Source organism: Mobula birostris, chromosome 25 (genome assembly GCF_030028105.1).
Source record: "Mobula birostris isolate sMobBir1 chromosome 25, sMobBir1.hap1, whole genome shotgun sequence".
NCBI classification, from domain to species: domain Eukaryota; kingdom Metazoa; phylum Chordata; class Chondrichthyes; order Myliobatiformes; family Myliobatidae; genus Mobula; species Mobula birostris.
In genome coordinates this window covers 37251694-37268225 of record NC_092394.1, presented here as the reverse complement: position 1 = coordinate 37268225, position 16532 = coordinate 37251694, and the positions used below count along the sequence as shown (strand labels likewise).

The window sequence follows — 16532 nt, the reverse complement described above, 5'->3', positions numbered from 1 at the left end:
ATGCTCTCCCACTGAGAGATCTGACACCTGACCAGGTTCATTTCCCAATACCAGATTAAGTACAGCCTCTTCTCTTGTAGGCTTATCTACATATTGTGTCAAGAAACCTTCCTGAACGCACCTAACAAACTCCACTCCATCTAAACCCCTCGCTCTAGGGAGATGCCAACTGATATTTGGGAAATTAAGATCTCCCACCACAACAGCCCTCTTATTATTACACCTTTCCCTAATCTGTCTCCCTATCTGCTCCTCGAGGTCCCTGTTACTATTGGGTGTTGTATAAAAAACACCCAGTAGAGTTACTGACCCCTTCCTGTTCCTAACTTCCAGCCACAGAGACTCCGTAGACAATCCCTCTATAACCTCCTCCTTTTCTGCAGCCGTGACACTATTTCTGATCAACAGCGTCATGCCCCCACCTCTTTTGCCTCCCTCCCTGTCCTTACTGAAGCATTTAAAGCCTGGCATTCGAAGTAAACATTCCTGCCCCTGAGCCATCCAAGTCTCTGTAATGGCCACAACATCATAGCTCCAAGCACTGAGCCATGCTGTAAGCTCATCCGCTTTGTTCATAATACTCCTTGCATTAAAATAGACACATCACAAACCATCGGTCTGAGCGCATCCCCTCTCTATCACCTACCTATCCTCCCTCTTGCACTGTCTCCAAGCTTTCTCGATTAGTGAGCCAACCGTCTCTTCCTTCGTCACTTCAGTTTGGCTCCCACCCCCCAGCAACTCTAATTTAAACTCTCCTCAATAGCCTTTGCAAATCTCCCTGCCAGGATATTGGTCCCCCGGGATTCAAGTGCAACCCGTCCTTTTTGTTCTCAAGTTTCTTCTTAATATAATGAAAATTGGAGGTAGGAGTGACACTGCAATAGACTGAGCAAGGATTTAAAAATGCAGTAAAATAGAAGTAAAAAGTGATGTTATTAACCTTTTGAAGAAAACATGGCAAAGAAAATCATTTTTAAAAGGGAGGAGACGAGTGAACCTGGTGTTGGTGAAAGCTGGATGTCTTTGTGCAAAGGTAACAAACATTTAAAATACAGTTACACTACGCATTTAGAAAGTGGACTTGTTTGTTTGGAAAGGAATTAGCAAATACAATTTAAGAAGTCTTGCTGGACTCATTTAAATTCCTGTGCTTCTTCTATAAGGATTAATAAACCTACCTTACTGTAAATTGTCACTTATGTTGAAGTATGTGTTAGAATCCAGGAAACATTGATGGAGAGAATAAATTGGGATGAGTGTAGAATTAGTAAGTGGTGTTTAATGGACCCTCGACTCTCCTTCTGTGCTGTTGTACTCTAAGATGTACTGATAGGTCTTAAAACGCTATAAAAAGCAAAAGACATATGGACCAGAAAGATATCTCATTTTATGTGGGAATTCAGCCATCACTATATTAAATTGAGAACATTTTATGAATTATTTTGAACTATGCAGTGTGAAAGAAATCCCAGCAGTTAATTCCATACAATTCTTCAAACCCTGTGCTAATGCATTATTTTTGTTTAACTAACATCACATTAGTGAATATGCGAACAAGTTTTCAGTTGAACAATTGCACAACTGAACTATTCTCCTCATTTCGAATATAATATCTATTCATTAGCATTAAGTCATTGATAAGTATTTCACAAAGAACCCTGAATGGCAACATTATAAAGATAAAAGGACCTACATGTTTCTGGTGACCAAATATGCTCTGTCCACCGATTCAATGGCTTCATCTATCGCATGTTTTAAAAACGGACTCCCAAGGTATTCATTTTTATCTACAAAAGAGACACAACAATTGTTCATAATTCAGGAGGGCCAAGCAAACTCCATTTTGGAACTTGTAATACTTTGAGACAAATGCACACATAGTGAGAGATAAAATGGGCCAAGATATTCACTGAGATTATGAACACATGAAGCTATTCTGCTGAAGAGGAACTGATTGGCTTTTACTGTTCTTTTTATGAGTAAAAAAAAACAAAAAAAGCACCTTGGAGTCAAGTGGACTTCTCAAGAAACTTGTAAAGGATAATATAGATTGGCTGACTAGGTGCAAGGTGCTGCAGCAGTTAATTAAGGTAAGAGTATGGAGTTTAAACTTCTGGCACTTTCTCAGTGTATTGTTAATCCCGGAAGCCAACCTCTTCTTCAACAGAATTGCAGCAATTTGCAGGGTGAAACATACCTGATGTGTGTTAGCAGTAAGTATCCAGATACGTTGGTAGCATCCAAGTACATTCATCCCCACTGAACTTTGCCACTATTTATTAACTTCATTAAGACATCTAACCTATGCAACTATCACAAACAAGAGAAAATCTGCAGATGCTGGAAATCCAAGTAACACACAGAAAATGCTGGAGGAACTCAGCAGGCCAGGTAGCAACAATGGAAAAGAGCAAATAGTCGGCATTGCGGGGCAAGACCTGATAAAGGGTCTTGGCCCAAAAGGTCAACTGTTTACTCTTTTCCATAGATACTGCCTGGCCTGCTGAGTTCCTCCAGCATTTTGCGTGTGTTCCATGCAACTATAATTCTGGAACAATCGAGAGGGAAGAGGCAATAGTTTAAGAACAAATAAACAATAGTTAAAATGAGTATCTGATAGTAAGGGTGTTGTTTCTCTATGCAAGATGGAGGAATAGACTGGAAGACCAGGAAACCAGACTATCACTACTACAAATGTAAGAATTCTATTGAGTTTATAGGAATGGATGGTTCTCTAAATAGTCTGTTGCCTGCAAAGAAATGTGTAGTGCTCTCCTCATTTCCTTTCTACATGGAATGAGACTGTTGTATTACGATTGTGACCAATTCTAAGGTTCTGACTGCAAATATCCAACAGCATAGTAATTCAAACTAATCATTTTGTTGGTACAGACACTGTTGCTTTCCTGTTAAAATAAATGTCAGGTCTCCTGTAGCAAGCAGGTATGTTTTCCTATTAGCTTCCAGAGTGAACGCCACTTCCCAGTGCATGGTTAGTTTAGCCTCCTCACTGTTCCTGCAACGTAGATTGATTCTGATTCCTAGTACAGTTTGTGTGGAGTCTGCATATTCTCCCCATGCTGCGGTTTCCACTCACATCCTGAAAGACATGCTTGTTGTTTGGTTAATCGGCAATGCTAAATTTCCCTTGGTGTAAGTGGGTGGTTTGCAAATCAGGGACGTATTTACAGGTATGTACATGAGAGTATGTTGGGGAAAATAAGTGGCTGAATGGGATTAAAGAGAGAGCTCTGAGAGCTGGTATAGACTTGGTGGGCTGACTGGGGTCCTCTTATGGAAATATGAGAAAAAGATGGAATGTCTTCTGTATTTCCTTCCTCAGCCACTGACCTCAAATTCTTCCTCAAGGCAGGAATATAGCAATTCTCATTAGGAAAGTAGCTGGATCAGTATTATCCCAATGAAATCCTCTGTGTTCTTTTACTTAGATATAACTTTTCCACTTCTGCACTGGAAATCACAGCTGTCATTTCTCCTTGCAAGTGCCAACAGCTTTCTTCCTAATGCACTCATCCTTTCTGGACTGTACAATGTACAATAATTCCTTCCTCTCTCTATTGTAAATGAATCTACACTCATTGTTTAAAAAAAACATTTGAAGTAAATTAAAAATTCACATCAAAAGCAATATATTAGTGAACTTCCCGGCCACTGCTCTGGAACAGATCAATTATTGATACAGTACACAAAAAAACTCATTTCCTTGTGATTCCATTCCTGTAAATGATGGGGGAGGATCTTCTCTTCCAGTCAGTTTGAATGTGTTGAGTCTTGGGCAGTCTTATTTCTGGAATTATGCTGATAAATGTGCAAAGGATTTTGCATCATTTCATCTCAGCAAATCTGGCAAAATTTCCAATGTATTTCCGCATGCCCAGCATAAACAATGTCGTTGTCTATCTCTGATATCATCCTAATCTAAATATTCTGTGCATTACTTCAAACTTCAATACTTATCGTAAGCAACACACAAAATGCTGGAGTAACTCAGCAGGCCAGGCAGCATCTATGGAAAAGCGTCAACAGTTGACATTTTGAGCTGAGATTCTTCCACCAGGACTGGAGAGGAAGGAGAGAAGTCAGGACTGGAAGGTGGGGAGAGAGGAGAAAAAAAGTACAAGGTGGCAGGTGATAAGTGAAACAATGCTCCCCTCTCCCGGTTTCAACTATCACCGACCACCTTATACTTCTTCCTCCTCTCCCCCCACCTTCTTACCCTGACTTCTCCACTTCCTTTCCAATCCTGAAGAAGGACCTCGGCCCGAAACGGCTCCTGTTGACTCTTTTCCATAGATGCTGCCTGGCCTGATGAGTTACTCCAGCAATTTATGTGTGTCTCTTTGGATTTCCAGCATCTGCAGATTTTCTTGTGTTCATGTTTGTTTTAACATTTTTTACTATATGATTACATCTGAATATTTCAATAAATATCAATCATGTCAATTTGGTTTTAAAAATTCTTGAGGAGCACCTGATTGCAAGCAAGTTTCTTTTGTGTAGTACATTGAACAAAACTGAATATATTGCTAATGTTTGACTTTAAGAAGCTTTTCATTATCATTTGCAAAATCTTCTCTTTCTTTTTTCCTGACTAAGCCAACCTGCACCATGACCAAAGCTGAGACTAATGCTCAAATTAAATGAACAGTCAAATTTGCTTTTACTCATCACTGTATCTGCTCTGTAGAATACATGTGAGTATCATATCACAGAAAGTCTTTCCTGCAACTTAATGAAATAGATTAGAAAAACCATGTTGTGCATTGTCCACCCTGAGATAAAGCAACAGCAAGTTGAGAAGTCCTGCTTAATGCTTCGTCTCTATACAGGATTTTTGAAAGTACTTTGGATCGTTGGGCTTTGTGGCTTCTCTTCAGTGAAATTACTTAACGCAGATCGAGGAATGAAACTCAAATCTCTTACCAGCGTGAACTCCGTTAGTGTAAAGCAGGAAAAGACCTGCAAGGATCGCACTAAACGACCACAGGACTGCCATTCTGTAAGAAACACATCCAGTATACGAGTTAGGCACAGGTCTGAGAGATCAATGAGATACTAGAATCAGAAGAATTAAACAGGTAATGATCACAGACGAACATATCTGCACGCATGCAGATACAGGCAGACGCTGCAGAGTAATACTGTGACTTAAATTCATGTGAACTGTGACAAAAAATATTAGACAGGTACATGCCCAGACACATTAATGTGTGTACAGAGTATTAATTTTCATTTTTAGATTTTCACCTCCAGAAATTGAAACTGAAATATGGTCACTTAGCAAATTATGAGACCTTAAGCATATTTGTAACAGTGCAAGTCAGACAAAGAGCAGGATTAAAGACCATTGAAGAGATGGAAAAGAATTTATGCAATTATTGGAGATGTGGCCACAGGATAGAACTGAACAAGTTATATAAAACCAGCAATGTTGCTTATATGCATATTATGACAATATATATGAATTACCTATGAGAGGACTAGGATACAAAAGGAAAGGAATAATGTTGAGACTTTATAAAGCATTGGTCCAGATTACATAAGCTTTGGGCCTCTTATCTAAGAAAGGATGTGCTGACACTGAGAGGGTCCAGAGAAGACTAATGAAGATGATCTCAGAAATGATAGGGTTAACATATGAAGAGTGTTTGATGGCTCTGGCCCTGTTCTCACAGGAGTTTAGAAGAATGAGGAGGGATCTCATTGAAATCTATTGAATATTGAAATACCTAGACAAAATGGATGGGAAGAGGATGGTTCCTATAGTGGGGGCGTATATGACCAGAGGGCTCAGCCTCAGAATACAAAGACACACCTTTAGAACAGAGGTGAGGAGGAATTTCTTTGGCCAAAAGGTGGTGAATCTGTGGAATTTATTGCCATAAACAACTACGGAATCCAAGTCATTGAGTATATTTAAAGCGGAGGTAGTTATGCTATTGATTAGTAAGGGTATCAAATGTTACGGGAAGAAGGAAGGGGAATGGGTTTGGGAGCGAAAATAAACCAATCATGATCGAATGGCAGAGCAGACATTATGGGTTGAATAGCCTAATTCTGTTGCTATATCATATGCTCTTACACAACTGTTCTGCATCAGAATCAATGGCATGTGAAAGGTAATGGTGTCGTTTTCAGTGCAAACTCTTATAATGAAGGAAAACTAGCATCTTCCTGAGGTTGAACAGGCTGAATCAATTGGCAGTAATACTCTACTCTTCCCTGGGATGTCTCAGTGATCAACAACACGTCACTGATCAATAATAAATCAGTGACCTACAACTGAACGTACTTAAAGCATTTATTTCCATGTAAAGCTTCCTGAAAACATTAACTGTATTGCAGCAGGTATAATAAAAATTTAATAATATACTGTGCCTTAGTCATTGCTGACAAAGTACTAGTGTAATAGGCATTATTATTGTGCATGGATTGTAATCTCTTTGAATAAATACTCAAATATTTCACAATAGTTTAAAATATGAAAGGGCAACATTTTGTTTTTTTATATATTTCATTACAATATTCTTAGCTTAATTTCCTGCATATTTTTATATTTATGTCTGATTATATAAGTATTTAAAATTATTCCCCCAAGATCAATTCAGATCTATCTGCAAATATGTGCTCCATCTCGGGCATAGATTCCGCCACCTCAGTGGAACAAAGCCAACTTGCACATAGTTACTAGCTTTCAGACTTGTACTGAAGCTGGGAATCCCATGCGGACAAAGAGGTAAGTAGATATTTTTATTTGATTTAATCAAGTCAGTTTAAATATCTTTAGTTAAGTATCCATGTTACCTTTACTCTATTATCATTAAAAAACAAATTTTAAAGCTTTTTTAATGTCATGTACTTACATTGATACTGCTAGGTTTTACACAGTGTCCCTGGAAGTAGGGAGTCAAAGATATTCAGACAGCCCAATTGCTGTTTTTGGTAGTCAGTGCCACACACTTGCACTGGGAGTATTGCATGCATTGGAATTCTGAGCCAGTGACTTTTCTGGGTGAAGTAAGGGCAGGCATCCAATTATATCAAGGCTGCAGAGAATCTGCTCGAATAATAATCATTCCTTCTATTTCTTTCTCTTTCTCTGTTAGAATTAATCCATATTACTGTTGCTCAACTGGTTTGATAGTATCATTGTTTCAGATGTCTTCAGGAGCCCCCTCCCCCACCCCTCTACATTTCTTCTGTTACATTGATGATCTCTTGGTGTTGCTTCCTGCTCTCCAGAGTATTTGAGTTTACATCCTCTAGACTTCCAGTTTTCAACATGCTCTCACTTAAACATGGTCAATATCTAACTCTTCTCTTCTTAGATATCGCTATTTCCAGAAAAGGCATAACAGAGACAGATGTGGCTTTCTAACGGATATTAGTCACTAATCCAACCCCTGAATTGGAAATATAGCGGCCAACTAAATGTAACAAAAATAACATTCCCTCTGCGACTACTCTTCAATTTCCATCAAACAATCTTATTTTGTAACACTTGCCCAAACAACCTCAGGAAATACTTTTTTTTCTTCCCTCTTTTTACTAAGGTGAAGCAACTCTTCACTTGCTCTTCTTTTAATGTAATGTGATCATCTTCACATGGAGATCGTGCAATACTGTCGCAGAACAGGTGTTCATTTTGCCAAGACAGTTCTGAGTTTCTATTCACCTGCGATGTTAAATCTTCAACTTATTGTATTGTGTTGTAAACTTAATTTGAAGACTTTGTTTCCTCTCTGGCTGGCCAAAGAACTGTCATCACTCTTTGTTTCCTGTATTTAGCCAGTTTACTGCTTAGCTTTCAATACTCCTTTTTATTTCATGTTCTTCAGCCTCACTAAGAAACCTAATTGTTATAAATCCTCAAATCCTAATTCTGAGACTGAAATCTCAAACAATACAGTCAAGAGAAACATCAATTCTTCATATATATTCTCAAAACCCATAACAATGAAGAAATTCATGCTGGTTTTCTCTGATCAAGCCACACATTCAAGTAAGTACCCAATCAATTCCTCCAAATAAATACGCTCAGAGTGAATTGGATGGAGTAGCTAAAACAGAAATTAAAAACAAAGCAAAATTGACTCTACAAACCTATGAAAGAGTATATTGAAATATAAGGGTGATTAGAAAAGGGGGCTGCAGAGAAAGAGTGCAGTGCCAGAAACCAAATAGAAGAAAGAAAAGTCATTTTGTAACTATAACCAGAGGGGCAAGGGGAAAAAAAAAGCAACAATCCTGAAATACACATGTTGACTAAAAGAAAGATTGAGTAGATATAATTAAATAAGTTGATTACTCCTCCAAATATTCCAAAAAGTCATGAAGTACAAGAAGAGTAAATGCAAGGGAATCAAAAAACACTCACCTCAGGATCTCCCACTTCTACGGCTGAATGCTTAGGAAAATCTGGCTTAAAAATGTTAACATATTTGCATAAAATGTTGACCTGTTTCCTGTTTGACCGGATTCTAAGTAAATATGACATGGTTGAAGCTAGTAAGAAATATTATCAATAACATTTTAGAATGCGGATATTTATATTTTAGGCGGGTACAATTTTTGATAGATAATCATTACAGATTATAAATTTACAGTGAAATTGAAATTGGAATTTGAACAGGTTTATTTTTGTCACACATACTGATATGTATTGACAAAGCCACAGGCATGCAAGTGTGATCTTATTGGTTGCTTTGCATAGTGTTAATAAACATCAAATCAATACAGTGTGCATTGAGGTAATAGAACCAAGTAAAACAAGAACAATGCAGGATAAGTCAATAGAAAAAGTGCAGTGCAGGTAAACAATAAAATTCAAGATCAGTATCAGAATCTCAGGACAAAATTGTGACTACTTTAACATAATAGGATTGCATGCTGCTTAAGGTTCATTGTCTAGTTATAGTTTTCGAGTTAATTTAGTGTTATGGATGATGATGTTACACTATTACTGGTGTGGCACCTGTGGGCTTGAATGTCTTCAGCTGCATTTCAAGTCTTGGCTTGTCACTTCCCACCCAAAACTCTTGCCTCCATTTCTCATGGGAGGTGGTGGAGGGCGAGTTGCCACCCTCCAGGCTTTAGCCTCATCTACATTTTTCTTAATGCTCTGACTGATGGGTTGAACTTGATTTTTTTTTAGCAAGAATGTTATTGGTGATCATTTGAGAATAGGAGTTACAGCACAAGCACAGAGTCTTCTAGAGATTGGCATATGATCTCAGCAAATGCAATGTGTGAGGACAGCTAACATCCAGAATCCCAGGCTTTATTACTGAAGGAGAAAACGCTGAAAAACAATTGGCATTTAGAGGACAAAATCCTTGCCATTTTGCAAAGGCCTCAGCCAACTTCTTGGGGATTCGGAAGCTCCACCCTCCACCCTCCAACTAATATTATTCATTAAAGTTGTCAGGCTGACTGATCCCATATCAGTCAGGAACACACTAAACTCTGAGTTAGAATGTAGGGGTTCAAATCCTACAGTGCTACCTGTTGCCAAATTCTCGTTCCTAGCTAGAAGTTCCATGCAGTACTGAGTGAATACTGTGTGGTCAGAGTGATGCCTGTTGGATACCTGTTACTAAAGGTCCAATCTGTCATTTTTACTCAAGATGAAGGATTCAGTGTGTAAGTAATCCAATATTAGAAGTTTTTTTTTATATACAGAGCATGGTGGGTGCATTATAAGCAGTCAGGTGTTATGATGGAGGCAAAGAGGATGGAAGCATTTAAGAGGCTCTCACACAGGCACTTGAAAATGCAGAACAGGATAGGATATGGACATTGTGTAGGCATAAGGGATTGGTTTAGTTAGGCACTTAATTATCAGCTTAATTCGTTCAGCCATTTCCTTTATTGTTTTGTTCTGTGTTCTACCAGCAGCAGGAAAGTTTAATAAGGTCCCACATGGGAGATTTGGTTAAAGGAGTCCAAATTTAGCAAACTTAACTTGACCTTTTGACAGGAGGCAGAGGATAATGTACAGGGTGTCTTTTGTTATCAAAAGCCTGTGACCAGACGTATAATGCAGTGATTGGCATTTGACTCTTGTTGTTTGCAAATTACATTCATGATCTGAAAATAAATGAAACAGCTATGAATAGTAAGTTTGATGATATAAAGATTGCTGACGTTGCAAATAGTGAAGGTTGTTATGCTGTGTGCTTCAGTTAGGAGCCAGTTTTGAATGCTTTCTTGTATGATTTCACAATCTAAGCCATCTCTCAGTGTCATTAAACCCATCACTGAACTGACAATGCTCAGGCAATCGCTTCAGTTTAGTCGTGTACGTTGAAATGGATGCCCCATCTTATGAAACTTAAAGCATTCCTCAATCAACAGTGGCTTTAGTTCTAAATATTCCTGCATCACTTTGTCAATATCATTTTGGATGGTTTTGTTGGAGCAGTTAAACTTTGAAGCAAACTGTATGCTTTAAACCCAATACACTCAGCAAAATTGGTACTTGTTTCTCATTGGTTATTTAATTTGCTTCAAAATATTGTTGGATCAACTCGGTATACATGAACCAGTTACCTGTTGTGTAATCAAACTCATCAATTTTTTTAATATAGCCAGTCATTTCTGTTCTTATTTGTTTTGTGATTATTATCACGCAGTACATACTTTTCATGAACTAGTGAAATCTTACATTTTCTGCCCTTAAAAAAAAACTTGATTATGTATTCCCTTCCGAAGAACATGTGCTTTTTGGGAATGCAGGTCTAACTTTAACTTTACTTAAAGTGAGGCGCGCATACATGATGACATATGCAATTCATGTATTTATACATATAACCCATAATGAATTGTTTAAATGAATAAGAACACTTAATCAACCAATATATACACAAGATTACTCAAACATTACCTAAATATTTAATACACAACAAAAGGGATAATCTTTAACCAATGATTCTGATCAATTGATAAGATGGTCAAAGAAAAGGCAGATGCAATTTAATCTGAAAATATATATACTGTAGGTATACTATGGGGAGACTAATAAGACTAAGAAATACTGAGGAATAGAAGGATCTTGATATATAAGTCCAAAGATCCCTGAAGGTGGCAGCATTGGCAGATAAGGTGAATAATGAGGTTTGTGGAGTATTTCTGTTGATTAGCTGAGGCAGGGCAGGAGCAGGGTGGTTAACTAGATCACAACTGGAGTAATGTGTGTAGTTGTGTCAATGCACTATGGGAAGTACTTGATTGCATTAAAGAAAATATAGATGAGATTCACTAGGTGTTGTCTGGAATGGAGCATTTCAGCTACTGTGGTGCTAGAAGGTTTATGAACCCTGTAGAATTTTTGCTAAGATGGCGCCAGTAGTTGGCGACTCTGCACGTGCTTTCCCGAGCAAACTACCATCTACACTATCCTATACCCGAGAAACCCTTCTAAACCTTCAATCTGCTACATCTAGCAAGATCAACAACACCCTGGCGAAACTACTGACCCAGCTGGGGACCACCACACCAAAACTGCTTCTTAAACTCCGGACCGCACCTGGACCCCACCAGCGAGGCCTGAACATACTGTATGCCAACATCAGTGAACTTGAGACCAGGTATCCAGAGGGTTTGCTCATTACAGCCGGGGACTTTAACCAGGCCAACCTTAGAAAGACGCTGCCAAAGTTATACCAACATGTCTCCTGTCCCACTAGAGGCCTGAATATACTTGACCACTGCTACACAGCAGACGAGGATGCCTACCATTCCGTCCCACGACCTCACTTCGGAAAATCGGACCATCAGGCTGTACTCCTCCTCCCGGCTTACAAACAGAAACTGAAGCGGGAGGTCACGCTGTCAAAAGTAGTGTTGCATTGGACGGAGGAAACAGATGAGGTCCTCCGTGACTGCTTTGAATCAGTGGATTGGTTAGTATTCAAGGACTCGGCAGCTAACCTTGATGAGTATGCCTCAGCTGTCATGGACTTTATTTGGAAATGCACGGAGGACTGTGTGTCTTGCAAGACGATCCGGGTATTCCCTAACTGGAAACCTTGGATGAATTATGAGGTCAAGTCCCTTTTAAAAGCTAGAGCTGCAGCTTTTAGGTTTGGGGATACCAGTCGCTACACGGAATCCGGGTGTGAACTCTGGAAAGCCATTAAGGGTGCCAAGAGGCAATATTGAGCCAAGTTGGAAGCCCAGGCTAACCAGAGCGATGCCAGTAGACTATGGCAGGGTCTAAATGAGATCACTGGGCGCAAAGAAAAGGCTGGGAATATCAATAACTGTGGCGCTTCTCTTCCTGATGAACTTAATGTATTCTACGCAAGATTTGAACAGAAGAGCAGCGTCCCGCTCCCTCCGGATAAACCGGACCTGGTGGCATCGAGATTCATCATCACCGAGGAGGACATTAGAAGGGCCTTCCTGAAGATAAATCCAAGTAGGTAACGGGCCCAGATGGCATCCCAGGACGGGTTCTCAGGGCCTGTGCAAGTGAGCTAGCTGGAGTGTTTGCTGACATCTTCAACTGCTCCTTGATTCAGTTTAAGATCCCCTCGTGTTTTAAGAAGGCAACGATAATCCCAGTGCCAAGGAAGAGCAAGGTGGCATGCCTGAATGACTATCGACCTGTGGCTCTGACATCAATTGCTATGAAGTGCTTCGAGCGATTGGTTATGGCACACATCAACCACAGCCTACTGGTCAACCTCGACGCTTTGCAATTCGCCTACCGGAGCAACAGGTCAACGGCAGATGCCATCTCTCTGGCCCTACATTCCTCCTTAGAACACCTGGAGAATAAAGATGCATACGTAAGGCTCCTTTTCATTGACTACAGCTCTGCCTTTAATACCATCATTCCAAATAAACTGATTCCTAAGCTCTGGAACCTGGGCCTTAGCACTCAGATCTGCAGCTGGATCTTCAACTTCCTCACAGACAGGACCCAGGCTGTAAAAATAGGGGACAAGCTCTCCTCTACAATCACTCTGAGCACCGTTGCCCCACAAGGCTGTGTACTCAGCCCCCTGCTGTACTCACTGTACACCCATGATTGTATAGCCAAGTTTCCATCAAACTCAATATATAAGTTTGCTGATGACACAACAATTGTAGGCCTTATCTCAGGTAATGATGAGTTTAAGTACAGAGAGGAAATTAAGAACCTGGTGGTATGGTGCGAAGACAATAGCCTATCCCTCAATGTCAGCAAGATGAAGGAATTGGTTGTTGACTTCAGAAGGAGTAGCGGACCGCACGACCCAATTTACATCGGTGGTGTGCAAGTGGAACAGGTCAAAAGCTTCATGTTCCTTGGGGTCAATATCACAAATGACCACTGCCAACAAGGCCCACCAGCACCTTTACTTCCTGAGAAAACTAAAGAAACTTGGCCTGTCCCTTAAAACGCACACTAATTTTTATAGATGCACCATTGAAGGCATTCTTCTCGGGTGCATCACAGCCTGGTATAGAAGTTGTCCTGTCCAAGACCGAAAGAAGCTGCAGAAGATCGTGAACACGGCGCAGCACGTCACACAAACCAATCTTCCGTCCTTGGACTCACTTTACACTGCATGCTGTCGGAACAGTGCTGCCAAGATAATCAAGGACACAACCCACCCAGCCAACACACTTTTCGTCCCTCTTCTCTCTGGGAGAAGGCTCAGGAGCTTGGATTTGGGAACAGCTTCTTTCCAACTGTGATAAGACTGCTGAACGGATCCTGACCCAGATCTGGGCCGTAACCTCCAAATATCTGGACCTACCTATCGTTTTTTTTGCACTAACTTACTTTCCATTTTTCTACTTTCTGTTTATGATTTATAATTTAAATTTTTAATATTTACTATCGATTTGTAATTCAGGGAGCGGGATGTGCAGAATCAAATATCACTGTGATGATTGTATGTTTTAGTATCGCTTGTTTGGCGACAATAAAGTATAAAGTATTTTCTCTATTTCTGTATAAATATGACCTAAAATGAGATCTGGTCTTCACGTTAAGTCCTAAAACTAGGTAAAGAGAACCAATTAAATAAATAATACAAAAACATTATACTTGTTCATTTATTTATTGAGAAAAATGATCCAATATTGCATGTATTTGTTGGAAAAAGTATGTGAACCTTTGCTTTCAGTAACTGGTGTGCCCCTCCCCCCTCCTGATGTTCATTAATAACTTAAAGCAAACATTTCTAGTAACCGTTGATCAGTCCTACACTTTGGCTTGGAGGAATTTTAGGCCATTTCGCCTTACAAAACTGCTTCAACTCTGGGATGTTGGTGGGCTTCTTTGCATCAGCTGCTTGCTTCAGGTCCTTCCACAACATTTCGATAGGATTAAGGTCAGAATTTTGACTTGGCCTTTTCAAACACCAATTTTCTTCTTTTTAAACCATTCTGTTGTTGATTTACACTTGTCTTTCAGATCATTATCTTGTTGCATTATCGAACTTCTATTATACGGACTGCTACCCTGACATTCTCCTGTAAATTGGACTAATGATGTTGCCCAGCTTGGTGAACTACTCAACAGCAACAGAACAGAATAAAAAGGCATAAAATGAAACGGAATGATGGTGCCCCACGCACTAGACTCATATTTGCCTGAGTGAGTTTAGTGGAAGCATCCTCCAAATAGTACTTTCTAAATAAAGGTGTGTCCATTTCAATAGTAAAGACCTGAGTAATGTGGAGCTTTTAATCGTAAGTTATTCAGAAATGCTTTGGCAACTGTTGAAACAATTACTCAATTCCACAAAAATGCAATTGATTAAAAGATTGTATGCCTCTCTCTCATTACTGTTCATTGATAGGGACCAGGATTTCGAGCAAAAACTGCTGAAAACTTTAAATTTCCCTTAAAGAAAAATGAATTTCTGGGTCAGTTTAGTGAGGTAACATAGAACGTGGTGGGTTTGGAGTGGCCTAAACTTCAGTCTGTACAAGGATGGAAACTTCCCTCCTTTGCTGTGTACATACATCTATTGATGCTTCTGGACACATCTTCAGTGATGTTCCTGGAATCATCGGGTGTTTCGGGTCTTTCAACATCATACAACCTACTCCAGGTGACCCAGCCGGGGCTGATCAGACCCCAGCTTGTGTCCAGATGGCTAGCTACTTATGACTCCATGGCTCCCCTCTTTTGAGCCACAGCCATCTTGAGGCCCTCTCTGCCGCATCGGTGGTACTGCGGATGGCTCTCCTCTTCCTCTCTCCCTCGATGCCCAAATTGCTGAAGGCTCTAACTAAGGAACGGGTTACGAATCCCCTACAACCAACCTCCACTGGGAGACACCTCGCTCTCCATCCAGCCTGCTGACAGTTGCTGACCAGTCCTGCGTACTTGGAGAGCTTCCTTTCAAAGGCCTCCTCCCAGCTATCTTCCCATGGGACTGTCAGTTCCAGCAGCAGCACTTGCTCAGTAGACTCAGACACTAGGACAATGTCTGGTCGCAGGGTGGTGGCTGCGATATGGTTGGGGAACTTCAGCTGCCATTCGGGGTCCACCAACAGCTGCCAGTCCCTTGCAGAGGTCAGGATGCCTGCAGATGTTCTTTTGGCAGGTATTGGCTGCTCCCCAGCTCTGACAAAGGCAATGGTCTGCTTGGAGGCTCAGGACCGCTTCGCCCACTCAACTCCTGCGCTGACAACTTCAGCGATGGTCTTCAAGACCTGATCATGCCTCCGCCTGTACCGTCCCTCACCAAGTGCCCTTGCACAGCCGCTGAGGATGTGCTCCAGGGTTCCTCGCTTGGAGCACAGTGGGCACGCAGATGACTCTGCCTTGCCCCATGTGTGCAGGTTTGATGGGCTTGGAAGCACATCGTACACTGCCTGGATGAGAAATTGGATGTGGTATGGTTCGGCTTTCCAAAGATCAGCCCAGGTCGCTTTCCTCTCAATGGCATTCTCCCATTTTGTCCAAGCTCCCTGTTGCTTCATTCCCACGGCCTTGCTAGCTCTCGTCTCCTCCACTACTGCTCTCACCTCCTCCTGAACTAGACGACGCCTTTCCTTCCCTCTGGTGTCCATTTGAGGAGTTGGAAAGGATCCTAGCCCAGCTTGGCCTCGTGTGACAACTCCCACCAGCCTCCTGTGATGCAGCCTCGCCTCTGTCTCCTGAACAGCTTCCTCTGCCCTCCACTTCCTGCCAGTACTTACTTGGATCCCTGCTCTAGCCACCTTCAAGTCACTTGAGTCCCTATACTGTAGTACTTCTCTGGCTCTTGTTACCTTGAATTCTTCCTCCAAGGATTTGAAGGGCAGTTGCAGTTTGTTGTGGTGTCCATAGAGTGCGATACTGCTCAGGCTCTTTGGCAGCCCCAGCCATCTCCTGAGGTAGTTGCTAACCCTCCTCTCCAAGATTTTGACTGTCGAGATCGGAACTGCATAGACGAGGAGGGGCCACAAGATTCTGGGAAAAATGCAATGCAGATACACCCAGGCTTTAAACTGCCCAAGTAGGCCAGATTTGTCTACAGATCATCCAACTCGGTAGAAGTCGCCTGAATGGATGT

General features: G+C 40.9%; 1 protein-coding gene across 1 annotated transcript in view; it reads right to left on the bottom strand.

The window, feature by feature from the left end:
- Positions 1 to 6914, bottom strand: part of LOC140187916 (myeloperoxidase-like) — a 35467-nt gene extending 28553 nt beyond the window's left edge. The window contains exons 1-3 of the mRNA XM_072243787.1: positions 6888 to 6914; positions 4948 to 5021; positions 1697 to 1790 (exon numbers count right to left, since the gene is read on the bottom strand). Coding sequence (XP_072099888.1) covers positions 1697 to 1790; positions 4948 to 5020 — 167 coding nt within the window. The 5' untranslated portion in view covers position 5021; positions 6888 to 6914. The remainder of the gene's footprint in view (positions 1 to 1696; positions 1791 to 4947; positions 5022 to 6887) is intronic.
- Positions 6915 to 16532: the final 9618 nt, after the last annotated feature.